Raw genomic sequence first — 15,900 nt, 5'->3', positions numbered from 1 at the left:
ATCTGATGCAGATTTACAATCTGTTACCCTAAAAAAACTGATCAGAGCTCAAATCTAACTGTAGTGTTTACTTTTCCCCACTAAGTGGATTTATTTTCTCACATCAATCAAAGCAGAATTTCATATAAGGATAAATCTGCTCCTCTTTAATGTAACTCTGTTTTGTGTTTATAGAGTATACACACCCATGTGACTAACAAAAAGAGTAATTGCATCATTAAACACACAAATGGGCTAATTCAATTTGTATTTTCTAGTCAAAGAACTTGACCCAATTTAACAGCCAATCACAGCTCAGTTAAAATCTCCTGAGCCAATGCGATGCTGGGCACCGCCCACATGTGTGCATAATAATAAGAGGCAGGATGATAAGTGTGTGGAGTAAACCTGGAAGGGCTGCAGCTTGCTCAGTGTGCTTTGGAGATAACTGTCCCCTGCAAACCTTCACCATGGTCGACGCCTTCTGTGCCACCTGGAAGCTGGTCGAGAGCGAGAACTTCGATGAGTACATGAAAGCACTTGGTGAGTCGTTTTTGATACTTATTCTGAGCAAATACAAGACAAATCTATGTTTTCAGGTTATTTTTGAATGCAAACTGTACATTTATACTGAAGAGGTTTAATAGACTCTCACCCTGTTTCTCTTGCTCAGGTGTGGGATTTGCCACCAGGCAGGTCGGCAACGTGACCAAGCCGACCGTCATCATCAGCCAGGAGGGAGACAAGGTGGTGATCCGCACCCAGAGCACCTTCAAAAACACCGAGATCAGCTTCACGCTGGGGGAGGAGTTCGACGAAACCACCGCCGACGACAGAAACTGCAAAGTAAGATCCCAGAAAACAAACACACACTGCTGTAGTTCATTCTATTCAGCAAGTCACAGGAAAATATGAAGATATTCACTGTCTAAATATGAGCAACTGAAGCAAACAAAATGTGTTTTAAGACCAAAAAACGATTTATGATTAATTTAAAGACACTAAGGATTTGAAAACAAGCGTAAAACTTTTCTGTAAGCTAAAAAGGTTTCTTTTCTTTCCATGTCTGAAAATTGTGTGATTTTTATAACTGTGCAGTTACTGAACATCTTAAACTATCAGGAGAAAAAACAGCAGCTATACTCTGGTTTATTTTAGGCCTTTTCACACTGAAACTCTTATTCAGTTCCTTTTAGTCCACAGTGACTCTGGATGGGGACAAACTGGTCCACGTCCAGAAGTGGGACGGCAAAGAGACCAAGTTCGTCAGAGAGATCAAAGACGGCAAAATGATCATGGTAAAGACACAACATGCACATTTTTCTCTTCATTAACGACTTTTATTTGTGGCTCAATCAATAAAATTTACCAAAAAAGAGCTTAAAGTAGAATATTGTACAAATGTTCATCTTCTACACATTGTGAATTGTTTTTCCGTAAAGAAACAACAGTTTCTTAAATGTTGGAAATATAAATTAGGTTATGTGCACAAATTAATGACATTTCAGCACAAGTAGAGCAAATCAATTGGCAGCAAAGAATTCCATTAAATATTATCTTATCTTATTGACTGCATTTATAATTCATATTTTTATGCTTGTTTGTCTGAACTAAGTCTAATCCAGACCAAAGTTCTTACATATTTGTGTCTGTTTTGTGCAGAATTTGACCTTTGAAGACATCCATGCGGTGCGCACCTATGAGAAGGCATGAGAGCTCCACCTGACAGCCCCACGAACCGGCCAACCCGCCTCCGTTTTATAATTATTGTGGACTGTTTGCTCTTTGCACTTCATTCTCCTCCACATGTAAAAGATCTGCAAGCTGCACATGTTTTGTAAAATGTTTTTTTTATATGAATACATTTCTGTCATGACAAATGAACGACTTTGCAACACTGTGTAAGACATGAAATAAAGAAATGAAATGTCTTGTGTTTTCATGTGTGTTTTGCTTAAAATGAATGATTTACTACAAATAGTTTACAATATCGCACATCGTGTTTTCTCCATAAAGTTAACCCGACGACAAAAACACTGATTGTTTTCATTGCAAAACAATATTAAGCTGTTTTTGTAGCACATTTTCTGTGTGAGAGCTGTTCTGAAATGTTATCTGCCACACCCTTTGAAAAAGGGAGGGGTGGGGGTGAGGCTGTTTTCTGGGATAATTAAACTTCATGCATTACATTTTAATTACTGCAGCCATTTTGAATGAGTTTTGGCAGAAATGTTCCTCTTACTGTATTTATCATTGACTAAATGCTCTCCTTTTTTATTTCATTTCGATTTTACTGTAAATCAAATTAATAATTTTAGAAGAATACATTGTAATCAAAAACATAATCAGTGTTTGTATAAAGTAACAAAGAGTTTTATTAGGATAAAAAATAAAACTGAAAACTTATGTAATATTTTTAACATAAGATCATGAATGTAGATAAATAATCTTTGATTATCTAAATTAGATTAGTGTGACTTTAAAAATCAAAAATAGAAAAACTGGTTGCGTACAAACTTTTTTTAGTTATTATCCTTAAAGGTCTCTAATATCTAAAGCTAACATATGTTTATGTATTCACGCATAGAAGAAATTATATTTATTGAACTCCCCGCCAAAAAATTATAAAAGGTATTTTGGTCATTACAATCATAAACATAGATGGTATAAAAGACAAATTACTATCTGGTTTGTTGTCACCGCTGGAGTAATCCATAATGTAAACAGTACGTGCTCAGTTTGCTCCTCCCCCTTCAGCTCCACAACAGTCAGCTGATCAGCTGATCGCACTACTTCCTGTTTACTTCCTAGAAGTGATCGGCTACTTTAGTTCAGCTACTGTACTTCATATAAAACCCATGTAAAGAACTTAGTTTTGTTAGTTTCCTCTCATCATGGCTCAGGTAGTTTGTTTCTTTCTGCTGCTCTGCGCAGCGGCTCCGGGCTCTGCTGCTCCGACCGGAAGCAGCTACCTGTCAGGAACAGGTGAGTGGAAAACTCATGTTTTTAATGACAACTGGAGTCTTTTATCAATATGCAGAGAAGCACGCAGATCTAAGGGTGCAGGAGGGGTTAGTCTGTGGATATTAAAGTTTCTCTTTACGGTTTTAAACGGCATAAAACGCAGAGTTGCTAGCTAAACCAATTATAGTGGATATCTATATAAATATGGCGATACTTAGCTGATTACTCACTTGCCGAATTGTTAGAAAGGCTCTACTAATGTGTACTAAAAGCTACAATGTGCTGTTGAAGGTGAATGTTTTATTCCAAAAGCAAATGTGTAAGAATTGGAAGAGTTTTAAACGAAGTTCTGCCTGAGACGTCAGACTTCCACTTCTGCTGCCCTAGAAAACACAGTGATAAAGATTGATTTTTTTCTGAGGTGACTAGTGTGTGTGTGTGTGTGTGTGTGTGTGTGTGTGTGTGTGTGTGTGTTTTAAGAAAATTAAATTTAAGAAAATTAAAATACACACAGAGTAAAAGGAGAAAAGACTGCTGGCTCTTGGATAGAGTCTAACAAAACATGAAGAAATTCAATTTTTATTAAACTTAGAAAAGTGAAATAGTTGATTTCAGTAGATGTGTTTATAGACAAAATGTTTTAGGATTTGATCATGGTAAAACTGTCTCATTGTGACATCTCATTATTTCTATTAATATGATCCAATATCTGGTTTTTGCAGGCAGGTTCTGGCACATCACCGACCTCCACCTGGACCCCAGCTACCACCTGGCCCAGGACCCCACCAAGGTTTGCTTCTCCTCCAAAGGAGCCCCCGCCACGCACGCCGGTCTGTACGGAGACTTCCTGTGTGACTCCCCCTACAGCCTGATCCAGTCGGCCTTCGCCAACATGGCGCCTCTCACACAGCCGGAAGACTTCATCATCTGGACCGGGTCAGTACAGATAGAAGGTGTCTCCCAATGATGGAGGAAATATTGGTTTTGTGATTTCTTTTTTTTAATAGTTCTGGCCTTTAGTGACTTTACCTTGAGGTAAAATTGTGCTGACCACTGATAATGTTGATGTTTGTCAGCAATAGAAGTAACCAGTTTACTAAAAGTATCAGCAGTTTTACATTCTGTTTCTTTATTTCTGTTGCTGTGGATCTCAGATAAACTTCTTTAAAACAGAAAGAATAGTTTTGGGGTTCTGGGAATAAATTCTGAAAGATTTAATTGCTTTAACATTTCCATGTCCATTACTGTGAATGAAGACGTTACAGGCTGAGTATTGTTTATTAGCCCATCAGTCATTGTAACTGCAGCATAAACGGCCAGTTTTCAGTCAAATAAAACTACAATGTCACATTTTTACAATTAATACACAAACCTGGAAACTTTAACATCTTTAAAAGTAACAATTCACCCTCCAACATTGGGAAAGTAATTAAACTCTTGATCACTTCAGGTCAGTTTCTCCGTTCATCAGAAATGCTGCATGGCTAAATAGTTAAAGATTTGCTTTATCTTAGTTTTTTCAGTAAAGCTGCCTTTAATTTTAAACTGAAAAGAAACACCAGAGAACATAAACATTTAAAAAAATCCACTTAACTCTGTTTTCACTAGGGAACTGATATGAGGAACAGAGAAAACTTTGATATGTGACTAAGCAAAGTATCACTTCCTTCTTTATTGTCTGGATTGAGACAATAAAACCTCAAAATGCCACCCTTTTTATTTTATGAATGAGTTAATCTGTAACAAAGCATTTAGTATTTATAAATAAACATTTATTATTCTGTTTATATGATAAAGAAAGATTAACTCATCATTTGTTCTTTCTCTACCAATGTTCTCATGTTGCTTAGAAAGTTTGGCTCAGCATTTGGGTTTTTTCTGCATTCCTGTAACAAACCCAATGTACTGTGAAGAGGAAATATCACTTCCTCTTTGCTGAAGATACAATCACCTTTGATGTACTCTTCTGTGGTTTTTTTAATAAGGTTAATGATTTAAGTTTGAGCTATATATCAGATTAGGTAAATTTCACATGTTTTTTGATCCAAACAGTTAATGACTTAAGCAGAGCTACCAGCTCAGGTTTTCTTTGTCTCACAGCGACAGTCCGCCTCACGTCCCTCCAGATGAGCTGTCTACTGACCTGGTGATCCAGGTGATCAGTAACATGACGCAGACCATCACTCAGCACTTCCCCAACCTGACCGTCTTCCCTGCACTGGGAAACCACGACTACTGGCCACAGGTAACCACGACTACTGGCCACAGGTAACCACGACTACTGGCCACAGGTAACCACGACTACTGGCCACAGGTAACCATGGTACCTCACAGAGAGGAAGGATGAAGGATGAAGGTGTAGCCCAGTCATCTCCAGGCTAATTGCCCTGAAGAATGGGAAGTTGTTTTTTTTTCTAGTTCGGAAATCGCCCCACTTAGCTAAGGTGTTCCCCAAGGTCCAGTTTTGGGCCCAGCTTTGTTTGCACTGTATTTGCTGCCTTTGGGGTCACAAACGTTTATTTAACTGTTTTGCTGATGACTTACAGATTTATCTGCCCATAAAAGCTGGAAGACTAATTTGAGCTTTTACTGCAACGTTTCCTAGACGTCAGACAGTGGCTGTCTATGAACCTTTTAAAACTGAAGGACAATAAAATAGAAATCATCTTTTTTAGCAATTCTGTTATAGTTAATTAAATCTGTAACATATATTGTATTAACATAACCAACTTCGAGTTTGGTTATGTTTTTGATTATTTAGTTTTAGAACCAAATCAGATCAGATTAGGGTGTACTTTATTCTCACCATGGCTGTATGTACTTATTATTTTAGGACCAGATGCCAGACTCGACTAACGACATCTACAAAGCAGCTGCTGCTCTGTGGAGACGCTGGCTGGAGCCTGAAGCTCTCACCACTCTCTCACAAGGTGAGTTAAAACCTTCCACACCAACCAGGATGTTTTAAACGCTGGGAAATGGACCAGGCTGTGGAACTGAGCTGCGGTTCTGATTCATGTTCTTATTAGATCCGGTTCAGTTTCACTTTAGAGCCTGAAACTAAAACAGATTTAATCTCAGAGTAAAGCTGTCTAGGAAAGGTAATATGACTAAAAATTAGAACATATAATGTTTTTATCTGCTATCCAATGGTCATTTTGTGTTTTAATCCAAATGCACAATTTTATTATGGTTTGAAATACCAATTAATCATATTCAGATTTTTGTATGTCTTAATGTTTTGCAAAAATCAGCGAAATTTTAAGACATAAAATCAGCAAATCCTCAGTTTTGAGAAGCAGCAGTAAACCTGGTATTAGTAGGTTTCATGTGTATCAATGTTCATGAAATCACATGGACATTTTGCAGTTTATACTTCTTGCCATTTGAATTTATTGTTAATCACTAACAGATTCATTTTAAAGTTTTGTTTTCTGTTGGTTGTTTTGTGATCTGGTTCGTTCCTGCAGGTGGTTTCTACTCCCAGCTGGTAAAACCAGGCCTGCGCCTGCTGAGCCTCAACACCATCCTGTACTACGGACCTGACAAAGTCACCATCAACATGACCGACCCAGCCGGGCAGTTTGAGTGGCTGGAGAAAACCCTGGAGAAATCTGCTCAGAGCAAAGAGAAGGTTTGAACTCTGACCTTAAAGCCGGTGTGCTCGGTCTGTTTGACCCCTGTAGTTTAACGTTTTTGTCCGTTAGGTGTACGTCATCGCCCACGTCCCGGTGGGGTACCTGCCCTTCGTCGGGAACACCACCGCCATCAGAAAGAGCCACAATGAGAGGCTGGTGGCCATCTTCAGGAAGTACAGCCATGTTGTTGCAGGGCAGTTTTATGGCCACACCCACAGAGACAGCATCATGGTGCTGCTGGATGAGCAAGGCAAGAAAATCAAGCAGAGTGGACCCAAACACGCTGACTGTTACTTTAACTGACCCCAGGGGTAATTCTGCAGCCTGTAAGCTGTCTGATGCCCAAACCTGCCTTCTAATTTTAATAGTTTACTTTAATATCCGTCTCATTATGAAGTGCAACACATTGCATTAAGATAACTGATGGTTAGTTGTGTTGTTTTAAGGTCGTTAAAGTAACTCTCAGTTATTCCCTGAAGCTAATCTGACCGTTTATTGTGATGCAGTATTACAGTCATTATAGATCAAATTAAACAATTATGTAGTCACAGAAGAGGAAGTTGGTGACATTTGAAATTAAATTGTGAATAACATATCTTTAAATGGATATTTATGGTGTTGTTGTGACAGTACATCTGGTTGCGTTTCTGCAGGATATCCAGTGAATTCTCTGTTTGTGTCGCCGGCTGTTACTCCCATCAAAAGTTTTTGGGAGCAGTATTCCAACAACCCAGGTTTCCGCATGTATCTGTACAGCAACAAGGACTACAGTGTCATGGTAAGAAGGTTTTAACGAACTCAAAGCTTCATTTTATTGTTTGCTTTTATCTCATACAAATAGCGCTGGTTTAATAAGCATATAATAGTGTTCACAGCACTGTTTTGGAAAATGCTAAGTCTCTCATATTGGGGTAAAAAGGATCTTTGATACCGAGATGAAGGTTTCTGTATCAACTTTAAAGCCAGGCAGCGAGTGGAGAGGACAAAAACAATAATTCATTGTAACATAAAACAGTTATAAGTCAGTTATTTCTGACTCCTAGTTCATGTATAAATCTGTTCTGATGCATAAAGAACTTCATACTGATTGTGTTATTTTAACAGAAGAATTAAGGATTTGTGACTTATTTTCTTTTGAGCAGGTATTCTAACCGATTTAAGCCAAACCTCTAATGTCCCTTCATCTTTCTGTTTAAAGAGCGAAGCTAAACGTGATTTTATGATTAATCACGGTGCCAATCAGAACACAAAACCTGGTTCTGCCTTTCAAACTGACTTTGCTTTTCTTTCTTCGTCTCTCCTTCTATGCGGCTCTTTTCTGTCCCTCTGAAGGATATCTGGCAGTACTACCTCAATCTGACTGAAGCCAACGAGAAACAAAGGTCCGACTGGAGGCTGGAATACATCATGACCGAGGCGTTTGGACTGAGCGACCTGCAGCCGAAAAGTCTGCTTCAGCTGGGCCTGAGCTTCATGCTGCCGCAGAGCAAAGCCTTCGATAAGTACTTCAGCCACTTCATGGTCGACTACAACAGCAGCATCGTCTGTGATGGAAGCTGCAAGGTCCACCAGGTGTGTGCCGTTCTCTACCTGGACCAGCAGTCGTACTCCAAATGTGCTTCCAGTGCAGACTGGTAGCAAGTTTATCCTCAGGAAAATTTTAACTCTTTTGTATCTGCTGGAATCAAATAAAAGGGAAATGTTAGAGTCTGCCTTCACTGAAACATCAACTGGTGTTTCAGTTTTACGTCACTTTATGCTTTACTTGATGGATGTGGAGAATCAGATTTGTTATGTTGAGCAACACAACAGCTGAAGTACCTGATATAATTATTGTTGTGAAATTTGATGATGAATGTTTAAGTTTCATGACCAAACCCTGTTGTTGCATATTCTATAAAACCAGAGGATCTCATGATGTATATTTTAATCTACATTCCTCGGCGCTTTTTAGATAAATTTTGTTTTATTGATTTAAAACGTGTCAAAGTGCAATTTTAATCCCAAAATGTGTTGCTACTTTCAGCTGGATTCCCACAGTTTCTGTTTCCATAGAAACTAAAACTAATATTTAGAAATACTTTGGGTTAAATACAAAAAGTGTTTTCAAATTTAGAATTTTTTCTGATATTGTAATAATATCAGAAACCTAAACTTTCTATAGTGAATATCAAAAATAAATAAAACATTCAAATTGAAATTTTAATTAAAACTATTCAGCAGGCAATAAGCTTAGTTTAAAACATTTTATGATTCAACTTGTTACTGGAAATATCGGTAAACCAAAAAAAATCTTGCTCAATTAATGAATTATTTTTTTCGATATGTGATTGTATGTGCTGTCTAAAGATAAATGGAACTATTTATCACATTTGCAGATATTTATACATGATTTTCTGTTTTTGTGTGTTTTTGATTTACCCTTTCTTGCACTTCATCATTACCATAAGAAATGCACAATTTGTTTGTGCAGCACCAGGAATGTGTTTGTGGGGAATTGAGCCTCTGCATGCAGACAGGATGATGAACATCCAGGATGGGAACTCAGTTGATTCAGGATAATTTAATGAGAACAAATCATGTTGTTTTTTGACTAAATGTTTGTTTTACAGATGCCATGTTACAGTGAGATTTTTGTTATCTATAACTGATTAAAATGTGAATCAGGTCACATCTGTGTTTTAATACAGACAATAATGTTTATGAATTTCATTTTCTGCTTCATCAAAATTAAACAAAATGTGTTATATCTTGCACCATAATGGATTTATTTTGTTTCCTGCATGTTCTTTCTCTGAATAAAGAGAAATATTTTGTCTGAGCATGTCGGTTTATTTATAGATTAATTATCCTTGAAGAATAATAAATAAAATGAAGAAAAATAAGTTTCCTCTAATTAACCGTCATCTAATGACCAGGCAGAGAAAGAGATTGGTGCTTTTCACTCTCAGAACTTTTTTCTTGCAAGAGAACAGAAAGTAGACATGATCATTCTCTGATCTGTTGTGACTGGACAGAGTTGTTACCTTCTTATGCAAAACTTATCCCAACGTTTCTGACTCAGAAACGACTGAGACCTTGGAAATCCTGAAAATGGAGGAAATCCTCGCTGAGTTCCAGTAGGATGAAAATATGATAAGCCTCACACGAATATAACCGTTACTGCTTTGTTCCTCCAGTTATATGTTGTGTTCAAATGAGTTATTTTCCAAAATTCCACTAAAAGACTCAGAAAATAACAATTAAACATTATAAACTGAAGCAGCATGAACTAGTTTCCCCCTGCTGGAGATGCAAAGCAACAGCAGTCAATACCAGTTGACCGTCAACACTCAAGTTCATTCCCTCCCACCACCCGATCTTATTCTTCTCTTGTTCAAACTTTCTAGAAAATCCCCCGCGTTTCTCAGCCACCAACTGAAGAATTTGACCCTCACCTCCTTCCCATCACCCTCCCGACTCTTTTGTCCCCTTTGCCTCGCTCCTCTAATGTTGAGTGGACCTCAACCGAAGCTTCCCGCACACTGCCTTTTTGTGTGTTCAAATGCATCAGCTCAGATCACCAAAAGCTGTACGGCAAAAACACTAAAGTTTCCCATCTTTCAAAAACACTTTCAAAAATTAATGTAATTCACTTTCTGAGGGGAATTTAAGTAGCAAAGGTTAGCTTAGCTGCAGCCATTTTTATCCCTCATTTTATTTGATCAATTAAGATCCATTTAAAATTTGAAATTTAGATTTAGAACTTGAGTTCAGATATCCTCGTGTTTAAAGAATGAACTACTAGATTTACTAGTAAATTAAACCCACAGTACTTTGGGAGAAGATTTTTTTTTTTTTTTTTGGTCAGGAGTTTAGGAACCGTTCCTGAGCCTCAACTCTGTACTTCGAGTGTTTGCCAAACTCTTTCCCCTCATGTGCCCCTTTGCCTTTATTATTCCTGTCCATCCCCGGCCTCCCTCCGCTCAGTTCCTGTCCAAATGTAACCGTGGAGACTAAGACGGTGCTAGGAATGGCAATGCAGAGGAGTCCATCACCACAGTAACAGGAGCAGAGCTTCCAATCATGTGGATCCATCGCTTCGCTCACTATTATTAGCAATCCTTTCAACTCCAGAGCAGACAAACTGATGAACTGTAAAGCATGTGTGTGAGTAGATGAGATTTCTGCTGCAGATTCTGATGGACTTTAAGCTTCATGAACTTATGAAATTTTGCTTTCTTTACAGCATTTTATGCACATTTTATGTAGCAGCCAAACTACCAAAACAGCATGTTTCTTTACTAATGTAGTGGAGACATAATTATTTGATATCATCACTGTACTGGAATGACTTACCTTTGCAGGTCAGAGAGGCCCCTTCTCTGTCCACTTTTAAAGCTCGTCTTAAAACCCATCTATTTTACTTGGCTTTCAACACCAGTGGGATCTAGTTTTAAATTGTATGTTTTTTTGTTTTTAAACTGTTTTTAAATTACTTTTTTATTATGTTGTGTTTTTAAATTGTACAGCACTTTGTATTTGTATGGTTGTTTTAAAGTGCTTTATAAATAAAGTTGGTATGGTATGGTACCTCTAAACACAAATTCAGCTAAAACTGTGACAGATCACTTGTTTTTGTGTCAATGTTGTTTTTTTTCCACAGTTCCAAACTTTTTAAAGGTCTAATTAATATGGTTCACCACCCAGGGCATCATCTTGCCCAGGGAGGTTGCATGGGTAACAGTACCTGCGTTTCCATTACAAGAGTGCGCAAAACTTTGTCTATTGTCCACTACTGTCAAAAAAACATTAGTGGACAATTGTGGTGTTTTCATTAAATAAGAAATGCAATTAAAATCACACCTGAATAAGTGTGTTCATGCAATAAGTCATAAAACAAAGATGGCATCATCCTCCAACTAATCTAACCGTGCAAATTTCTCTCTCGCTCAAAATTATTTGATTATTCACAGATTTCAGCTATTAGGTGGTTGTGGTCTCTAACCCCACTGAATATTGGAAATCCACTGGATTTCTACATAAATTCATTCACAGGCTAATTAAAGCTCAAACAGACAAGATAATATAAGGAGACAAGTATTTAAAATGTTTTCAGACGATTACAGCTGTGTAAAGTCTTCATGGTGCCAATACAGACCCTTTATCAGAAACAGGAATAACTAAGAACAAAGTTTAATATTTCCTAAGTATTGTTGCCAACACTTCACAGTGCAAGAAATGACTGAATCGTCTTTGAAACATTGTTTTCAGTTGACAGACTGTCTTAAACTGTCTGACTGGTTTGGTTTGGCTCACTGACCCACATGTTCAGGTTTGCATAGGTTTCTGCTTTGTTCTGGCTGACTGGTGGAGGCCCACACCAGTTAATCTGAGGATTACTGTCAGGACAGTACACCCGTCCAGCAGCCCTCTCCTGGGGAGCAGGAATCTGTGTGTGCATGCTCCACATCACCTCTGTCCAGCTCAGATAATCCCTTTCAGCATCTTTAGGTTTGAAGAACCATCTCTTAAGAAGCTTCTGCATGAATATATATTTAATGTTATTATGTTTGATAAAGGCGAATTTGTTTTCTACCTCTGAAATGCCATTTTGTGAAATTGTATTGATTATATGGAATTAATTTCTCTTATTCCAATGGATATCTGCAGAACAAAAAAAGTTATTTCCTTTTGCTGAAAGATGAACTTGATCATTTACATTTTTTCTTGGTTAGGAGCCCTTTAAAGTCTATAAACTAGTTTAATTCATTAGTTGTGATTTGGGGATTGTCTGCGTTTTTTTTAAATGTAAACATCCCTGTTTACTCCAGAGCAATTAGTCTGAAATTGACATGACGCAACGCCGGCTCCGCCCCCATGCGGAAGTAGAACAAACCTACAAACCACGTTTTAAAGGCACAGGTAGAGGAACTCAATGCATTATCCAGGACATTTTTGAGTCAATTTTGCCTCATCAGCCAACACTGAGGCAAAGACGAAAGACAAGAATATTCTCCAACGAGTAGTACATCAGGTAGTGAAGGTTATTTACGGGAAACGATGGAGAAATCAACATTAAAACCCAAGTCTTGCAGCCAGAGAATGAATGAGGGGCACAAAGTCTCCGATGTGAGTTTTGCACGTACAAAACAAGTGAGTAATGGCTTAAACAATACGAGCTTGTGAAAATCTGCTTTTAGGTAAATGCTTAACAATGAACATTAGCATAAAAAGGCGCTTAAATGTAAATACACAGATACTGCAGCACATATTATCGTGCTGCCATACCATTGGAATCTACACACATAAAATCAAGGATAACTACCTTAACTTATTGATCTTTGATTTGACTATCAATCACTGTCGTTAAAAAATGTGAAGTTTACTTCCAGTTACCTTCATACAGACGAACATGTAGATGTTGCTGTTGATCAGTTTCCTTCAACGGGATTCATGGGTCTGCCGCAGGCCTTGATCCATTTTTTATTTCTTGCATTATTCTCTGTTTGGGTTTTGGAAATGTGATAAATGATATTCCGTCCTCTAAACAATCTGTGTAACGGCTGCCAGGATTACATGTTCCCCACTGACGAGGTTTTACCTTTATTTCACATTATTTTCCTCGAAATCTCTGTAATCGCAGCTCGTTAGCAATGACGTTAGAATGAACCCTGGCGTCCTGTCTACCTGTGCTACCCAGTAATCCGTCCTGGTAATGCGCATGCGCACGATGACAAACCCCCTAGAACACGTGTCAAACTCAAGGCCCGCGGGCCACATGTGGCCCGCCATGTCATTTTATGTGGCCCCTGCAGCATTTTATAGGCCAACATTGACTTACAATAGGTTTTGAGCACGAATTGACTACAAACTACATCTCCCACAATGCATTCCGATTGTTACCAGCTAACATTATGGCTTCTCGCCACTAGAGAGCAGCAGAGTCACCTCAAGCTGCTTATTGATTTTCCCAGCGAATGAAACTGAGACATCGACAAGCTAACATCAAAACGTCCAAGAAAAGAAAAATCGATTTGCAAGTAAGACTGTGAATGAAGATGTGTGTGAGTTGGTGTCAGGGCGGCAGGTCGCGCTAGACTTTTTTTGTTATCCGTTATCTTGACCGACAACATAAAAAAAAAATCGGTCCTGTACTATTTTTATCTGTGAAATTACAATCATATTAACATCGACTATTTAGTCGCATTTTATGCGGTTTAGTTAATATTCACCGTGAATCCTGATCCCATCACAAATTAAGCAGATAAATGCATCTACATTTTTCTTGTAGTGACAAAAACCACCCCAATAACTTTTAATAAATTAAATTAAGCTGCTTCTCTTAAATTAGCATCACTTCACCCGCTGGGGTCTGAACAACTTCCTCCTGGTTCCCATCTGCAGAAAAATCTGCGCTAATTCATCAGTCAGTTGGATCTGTCTGATCCAAACAGATCAACTGAACTCTGAGTGTTTTACCCTGTGCAGTCTGGTGTGTGCTTTTACCAGGATTTATTTATTTATTTAGCGTGGTTTCGCTTCTCCCAAACGGACAGATGTTACGTCTGCAGCTCCTCCAGAGCGCCGCTCTCCTGGGTAACGTGAACCCAGAAGGCTCCATTTGTTAAATCCGGTGGATGAGTTTCTCCCAGCGGTTTCTAAGTCTTCGCAGCGGCGGAGCCTCGTCCACAGTGGTTGAGCAGCGGACTGCGCATGTTACAGTCTAATTAACTTTTGCATCGTCATTTATTTCCTCCAGATAAACTACCGGCTCCTCAAATGGATTAATACAACGTTGCATTCTCTTTAGTTTTCTCTGGTCTGTAATGGAGACTTGAATTTAACGTGCCATTTCAACCAAAGGTTTGTAATGCGCTTCCTAACCATGTTTTATTTGTAAGTATTGATTTTATTTTTAGCCAAGCCTCTGTCTCTGCTAATGACATCTTCAATACATTTTTTGATCCCAGGCTTAGTTTATGGACTGAACAGACAGAAACAGTTACCATTATACATTTTGAACTGTTGATTTTATTTTTGAACCATTTTTTATTTTAAAGTGTTGATTTTATTTTTGAACCATTTTTTATTGTAAATTGTTGATTTTATTTTTGAACCATTTTTATTGTAAGGTGTTGATTTTATTTTTGAACCATTTTTATTGTAAGGTGTTGATTTTATTTTTGAACCATTTTTCATTTTAAAGTGTTGATTTTATTTTTGAAACCTTATTTATGTTGAAGTGTTGATTGTCTGAAAGACCTTAGACATGAATTGCCCCATACAGGGTTTGAACCGACGACCTCAGCGTTACTGGCATGGTGCTCTAACCTGCTGAGCTAACTCACCTACCTTACAAACTGTTGAGTTTCCATGGACTTAAGAAGAACTTACATGATCTTACCACAATGAATATTTGATAAAAATGCTTATATTCCAATGTTTTTCAAAACAACATACATAATATTTTATTTTCCTGAGAATTTGTATTTTGAAGTGTTGATATTATTGTTGAACCATTTTTAATTTTCAAGTGATTGTATTTCAGAGATATTTTTTATTTAATGTGTTAATTTTATTTTTGAACAATCTTTTATTTGTAAGTATTGATTTTATTTTTTAGCCATTTAGCCAAGTCTCTGTAGAACCATTTGTCTCTGCTAATGACATTTTCAATAAATTTTTTGATCCCAGGCTTAGTTTATGGACTGTAATGTGAAATTGGGCACAATTATAAGTCTGGTAGTTTGTTCACCAAGTTACTGTGCTCTCTGAGAGGATCTGTAAGTATTTGACAAATGCCCATCGTCGACATTAGTCTCTCACAAAATGTGGATCATCTACCAGGAACAGTCCAAAGAGCATGAGTTTCTGTAGTGTAGTGGTTATCACGTTTGCTTTACACGCAAGAGGTTGCTGGTTCGAAACCGGACAGAAACAGATTTTGCATGTTCTCGTGGTCTGTACTCTGAATCCAGGCATCTGAGTGCAAACCTCAGTTGAAATTTTCATGTTGCATCTCACATCATCAACTTTGGAACCTCAAACTGAAACAAAGCAGAGAAGTTCAGTTCCTGTAGTGTAGTGGTTATCACGGTTGCTTTACATGCAAAAGGTCTCTGGTTTGAAACCAGACAGTAATGGTTTTTGTATGTTATGCATCTCTTGGGGTGCAGTGAGACAACAAGAGCCTTCCTCTTTTGTGATGGTTTATTTGCCAATCGACTTCAATGTAGGCTTCTTTGAAATCGAAGCTACTTTACTTCAATTACCAATTGGCAGTTCTATGGCGTAATGCACATGTGTCAAACTCAAGGCCCGCGGGCCACATGTCGCC

General features: G+C 38.0%; 2 protein-coding genes across 2 annotated transcripts; both read left to right on the top strand.

Annotated features, from left to right (window-relative positions):
• The first annotated feature begins 401 nt into the window (after positions 1-401).
• On the top strand, positions 402-1,910 carry LOC106910321 (fatty acid-binding protein, brain). The gene is made up of 4 exons (XM_014976924.2): positions 402-522; positions 653-825; positions 1,176-1,277; positions 1,642-1,910. The coding sequence occupies exons 1-4, from the start codon at positions 450-452 to the stop codon at positions 1,690-1,692; spliced, it is 399 nt and encodes a 132-aa protein (XP_014832410.1). The 5' UTR covers positions 402-449; the 3' UTR covers positions 1,693-1,910.
• An 848-nt stretch (positions 1,911-2,758) lies between these two features.
• smpdl3a (sphingomyelin phosphodiesterase acid like 3A) lies at positions 2,759-9,402 on the top strand. Its single transcript, XM_014976923.2, has 8 exons — positions 2,759-2,964; positions 3,666-3,879; positions 5,044-5,188; positions 5,777-5,873; positions 6,414-6,577; positions 6,651-6,831; positions 7,235-7,359; positions 7,914-9,402. The coding sequence occupies exons 1-8, from the start codon at positions 2,874-2,876 to the stop codon at positions 8,217-8,219; spliced, it is 1,323 nt and encodes a 440-aa protein (XP_014832409.2). The 5' UTR covers positions 2,759-2,873; the 3' UTR covers positions 8,220-9,402.
• Positions 9,403-15,900: the final 6,498 nt, after the last annotated feature.

This window comes from Poecilia mexicana, unplaced genomic scaffold (assembly GCF_051168715.1).
Source record: "Poecilia mexicana isolate PSO_F unplaced genomic scaffold, ASM5116871v1 scaffold_21, whole genome shotgun sequence".
Taxonomy (NCBI): Eukaryota; Metazoa; Chordata; class Actinopteri; order Cyprinodontiformes; family Poeciliidae; genus Poecilia; species Poecilia mexicana.
Note: the sequence above shows the minus strand (reverse complement) of the source record. Positions and strands in the feature narration are given on the sequence as shown.

Excerpts from the sequence above, each read along its gene's own strand:
- LOC106910321 (XM_014976924.2), top strand. The coding sequence starts at position 450 with ATGGTCGACGCCTTCTGTGCCACCTGGAAGCTGGTCGAGAGCGAGAAC. Across the intron at positions 826-1,175 it reads CCGACGACAGAAACTGCAAA|TCCACAGTGACTCTGGATGG; the intron begins GTAAGATCCCAG and ends AGTTCCTTTTAG. Across the intron at positions 1,278-1,641 it reads AAGACGGCAAAATGATCATG|AATTTGACCTTTGAAGACAT; the intron begins GTAAAGACACAA and ends TGTTTTGTGCAG.
- smpdl3a (XM_014976923.2), top strand. The coding sequence starts at position 2,874 with ATGGCTCAGGTAGTTTGTTTCTTTCTGCTGCTCTGCGCAGCGGCTCCG. Across the intron at positions 3,880-5,043 it reads GACTTCATCATCTGGACCGG|CGACAGTCCGCCTCACGTCC; the intron begins GTCAGTACAGAT and ends TTTGTCTCACAG. Across the intron at positions 6,832-7,234 it reads GGTGCTGCTGGATGAGCAAG|GATATCCAGTGAATTCTCTG; the intron begins GCAAGAAAATCA and ends GCGTTTCTGCAG.